Below are 4,595 nucleotides of genomic sequence, written 5' to 3'. Positions count from 1 at the left end.
CCCTTTGTGTGCTTATTGGTGGGGAGTATCTGCTAACTTTGGGCCAAAGATCTGACAGTGGTATCCTACAAAATGGCTTTCGAGTGTGTGAGTCATTAAGATGGGAACAACATAAATACAGTCATGCCGGGTGGGGTGGGGGCTGTGAGTGCGACAGTGGCTTTTTTTAAAGTCCATTCCAAAGAGGCAGGTGAACACACTTCCCAACCTCACATCTCCTGTGTGCTAATGGAAGATGGCTCAGCAGTGCAGGACATATCTCCCTCGCATGTCCCTTACTGTGGATGCAGAGCCTATTAATCTGTTCTCAACAGAAATGCTTTTTAAGGGTATATGTTGAGTTCTACCAGCAAAAGAGCTCTGTCTTCAGAGAGCTTCCTGCTGGAGGGGATCAATAAAGAACAACCCCAAAGTCTATAGTAGGGCCAACCAATGTTTAGCCAATCAAAACATTGCAGAGAAGGAGATTAAAAAACACAAAACAGTTGGAGGAGCTGCTTTCGGCTGCCTTTCTCCATCCTTTGTTTAGATCCTTTTGCATTCTCCTTGGGTCCTGCCTTGCTTTTTAAAAATTTGACGGATAGTTGGGAGTGGTGGCGATTGTCCTGAAGCATGACTTGTTTAACTTCTTGTCTCAACTTGCTGCCTACAGCCTAAGAGTTGATGGCACAGGGGCAGGAAGGGGGGGGGGAATGTGGCTTTGCCACGAGAGAAGGCAACACAGAGAAATGCCGTGTTTGTTTGGGATACAGAATATTTCCCTCTCCTGCGAAACGTTGATTCCATCCAATATTCCTAAATTGAACAACCCTTGTTGTTGAAGACCACTCTTGTGGTACACTGAAGCATAAAGCATCATCATTCCTTACATACTCTAAAAGTTAACATTTTCAGCTATTGGAGTGAAGTTTGCTTTCAATTTTCCACCCAAAAATAAAAGACGCAGCTATAGATCTTCCTTGCCACATCATTGTGACATGGTTGTCAATGGCAGAAAGGGCTTTTTGAACAACACATGAATATTGGTAGAGGGGAGAGAACCACACCACTACCATCACTTTATAAATGGGAAAGGCCACAGAGTATTGCAGTCCTGTACATCTCAGGAAGTTCCAGATTTTAAGAATAGGAACTCAAGCTTAGACACTACTTGCAAACACTACTTTTAAGGTCTGAAATTGTGCACTGAAAAGAGCACATGCCTGCTTCGGAATCCAACATCTACCCAAGAAACCAATTGCTCGCTCAGAACTTAAATACTAAATGTTGAAATGTGGATTTTGAAAACCAGACTCCACATTCTGAAATGCAGATTCCCATACGGATATTATTCCCTGCCCTGAGTCCCATCACAGTTACGTCTCTGTTAAGGGCAAAGATTGTAGTTCTATTTTGTCATTTAAACAAGCCGTATTTGTTCCATTTGAAATTTCTGTGACACTGGGATTTTGTTAAAATAAAATATTTTTATTATAGCTATTCAATACATTATAAACAACAGTCTCTTTTGATACATAGAAGCTTTCAAAATCAAATTCTAGAAAGTGACACTGGTTCTTGGGTGCTTCTTCCTTTATAATATCAAAGAAGAGAGATGGGTAAGAGGGTGAAATCACACCAGCGCTGCTTCTTGCAGAGTTTGCAAAGTCTGGATTTGTAAACTCTGTTTAGTTCATAGTGAAATTATGATCCGGGGGGGGGGGGGAGCTGGGAAGAATTTGTCTAACGCAGGGCATTGTCATACAGTCTACCGTGTTCTAGAGATGGGCTCAGACCAGATCCCGTAGATCAAAATATCTAAACCCAACTCTACAAAAACTCACTTGATTGCTCCTTTAAAACAATCTCTAGGAAGATATTTGTTTGTTTTTTAATAGCTCTGCCTTACTTAAATCTACTTTGCTTGAAACCCAATCCCCTAAACCCCTATTCTAGAGGCACCAAAATGGTGCTCTCTAGGTGTTGGGCAGAACTCCCACCATCTACCTACTTTTCTTGGGAGATGTATTTAATAGCAAGCTTTGTTTCCCTTTTGAAAACTGCCCTTTTCCCGTCCCCCCTTAGTAAGAGATGTGTGGGGCTGTCACTGGAAAAAATGGCCCCATGTCAACAGTCATTTCCTCTTCCTTCTGAGAACGTCCCATAATCCAAAGTGTCTAATAATGTCCATTGCTTTACAACTTTCCCTTCCTCTGCATCATTAGCTGCTACTGGGGGCTTAAAAGGCAAGGCCAGTGTATCGCATTTTTGCATTAGCAGGTATAACTGAGAACGGGGGCTGTGGTGTTAGACAGCAATGCAGCTCTATTTTTCTCTGAAGCGGTCTAAGTCACTTGCCACGCTTCCCCTTAACGTGTATTGCCAGTCCCTCGGTCACTGTCCTTCAAGCGCTCTTGCCTTACCGTTACCAAAAAGGAAGGCTTTTCAAGCTAGTTGTTTTGAACGTGAGCCTTAACTGCACCCACCTAGGTGTAGGAAGTTGCACACAGCTGTGACTCCCCTTGTGTCTGCAAAGGAAATTAGGCAAACTCCCTCATCCCCATTAAATGTGATGGGCTGCATGCGATTTGTCTGGCTTTCCCCTCTACCAAGTAGGGATTTCTCGTTTTAGGAAATCCGTGGTCAATAATGGGCAGAACCTATGCACTGGGCCAAAAAGCTCAGAGCAAGTGACTAGAAGGGGCAAGGTTGAGTGGAGCTCCAATATGACCTATTGTCTGGCAAAATGGCTAGTTAACTTGCTAATAATGCCTGCTTTTAAAGTACGTGATGCAGCAACCCAAAGCGCCGAAAGATTAGGTGTCTTAATATGCCCTTTTCAAATTAACCAAGGGGAAAAGGCTATTGTGGAGGTAGCAAGCCTTTTTTATCCTGAAGGACAGGAGCTTATTGTAATCCCATCTTCAAAAGAACCAGTAGGAAAAAGTGCTTCTTAAAATATAGTGTGACATGTACATGAACTCTTTGGGTACGCTAATATTAATTTGCTAACGCTTGAACCAATATATACAGTACTACTTTGAGAGCCTAGTATAATATGAGTTCTGACCTGCTCTTTTGGGACAATCGGAAGTCAGTGGCTTGTGATTTAGACTGACGATCTGCTAGCTTAAGCGTTTCTAGCCGAAATTTGTTGCCAGGGTGTCAAAAGTCTGGACTGGCTTCGCAAGCTGCCTGCCCGCTGAAGAGGACTAGCTGCCTATTTCCTAAAAAAAGCAAAGATAAGAGTTTTCTACAGCATCAACCCAACTTCCTACCAAATGGGTAGGATACGGGTAGGATCGGCCCTACTTTGCTGGGCCGATCCTCTCCAAACCCATATTGCCACGGGCAGGCTGGCCTAGGCTTGGTTCAATCTGTGGCTCACATTCCTCTGCAGCCTAGAGGCCTGTACCAGAAGCCTTGAACAGGATCCGTCCACCGGCGGATTGCTTACAACCCTCAACCCTCTGTTCCTCCTTACCTCCGTTCTCAAAATCCCTGTTCTAACAAGAGCTACGCAAAATAGTTCAACGAATCCGTTCACTCGCTACTTCCCACGAGAGCCGTGTGACTGCCAGAAACTTAAGGAAGATATTCCCATCTTGTGTTCCCTTCCCAAACCATAATGGGGGAGGGGATGAGCCGGGGCCCTCTCCCCGATCTAAAAACCCTGTCTGGAAGAGAGAGATTCTAGGAGTTGCTACACCGCTTGGGCTGTTTATCTTCAATAGCACAAAGGTTTTTTCAGTCTTCTAACCCTAATGCGAGTTGGGCTCTGTGAGCGAGGGTTGCTTGCACACCCGATTCAGCCCAGACCAGGGGGGCTGGGGCATGCTGCTTTCTCAGTGTGGTCCAGATGCACACATCTGGGTGAGCGGCGGCCGGTTATCGGAATCAGCAGAGCCACTCCTCCGCCGCAGGCCAGATCTGACTTGGATTCTTGACAATCCAATGCCTTTCACATCTTCCTGCATCTGACGTGCACAAACAGCGTGGCTGGAGACAAAGAAGTCCCATCTTTGGAGAGCAGGTGGATATGCCGGTAGCCTGAGGAGGGAAATCCAGTCAGAAAGGAAGAGGGAGATAGGTGGTGAACCTGGAAAAAAGCTAAAGGCTTTTGGGAAATGATACACAGTCGTACCTTGGATCCCGAATGCCTTGGTACACGAACGTTTTGGCTCCCGAACGCCGCAAACCCAGAATTGAGTGTTCTGGTTTCCGAATGTTCTTTGGAACCCGAATGTCTGACAGGGCTTCTGATTGGTTGCAGGCAGGGGCGCCGACTTATAAAAAACATTGGGGGGGGGGGCGGGGGCTCATACCGACTTATAAAAAATATTGGGGGGGGGGCCAAGACCTCCAAACCGCTGCTGCTGGGGGAACGAAAGGGGCGAGCCCCGGGCTGCCCCGACCTTAAGTGAACCTGTGAGGGCCCGCCCTTTGTGGCAGCCGATTGGCTGCCGCCGTGGGCGGTGAATATTAATGAGCTAGAGGGAATCCCCGCTTCTCGCGGGGCTGACGCCAGCCCCGCGAGATTGTTGATGGGTCGAGAGCCCGCAACCCCACCCCCTCTCTAGATCGGGAGTGGCTTTGTTTTAACTCATTACTGAATG

General features: G+C 46.3%; 1 protein-coding gene and 1 long non-coding RNA gene across 2 annotated transcripts in view; one reads left to right on the top strand and one right to left on the bottom strand.

Moving 5' to 3' along the window:
• Positions 1–178: 178 nt before the first annotated feature.
• On the top strand, positions 179–1,739 carry LOC309328299. Its single transcript, XR_014150751.1, has 2 exons — positions 179–1,074; positions 1,107–1,739. It is a non-coding gene; the product is annotated as an uncharacterized lncRNA (long non-coding RNA).
• The window catches only part of PLCD3 (phospholipase C delta 3), an 87,882-nt gene continuing 84,733 nt past the window's right edge, over positions 1,447–4,595 (bottom strand). The window contains exon 16 of the mRNA XM_081837852.1: positions 1,447–4,029. Within this exon, the coding sequence (XP_081693978.1) occupies positions 3,941–4,029 (89 nt within the window). The 3' untranslated portion in view covers positions 1,447–3,940. The remainder of the gene's footprint in view (positions 4,030–4,595) is intronic.

This window comes from Podarcis erhardii (assembly GCF_964252035.2).
Source record: "Podarcis erhardii genome assembly, chromosome: 13".
Taxonomy (NCBI): Eukaryota; Metazoa; Chordata; class Lepidosauria; order Squamata; family Lacertidae; genus Podarcis; species Podarcis erhardii.
The sequence above is the reverse complement of the archived record's forward strand: the minus strand, read 5'-3'. Positions and strand labels throughout refer to the sequence as shown.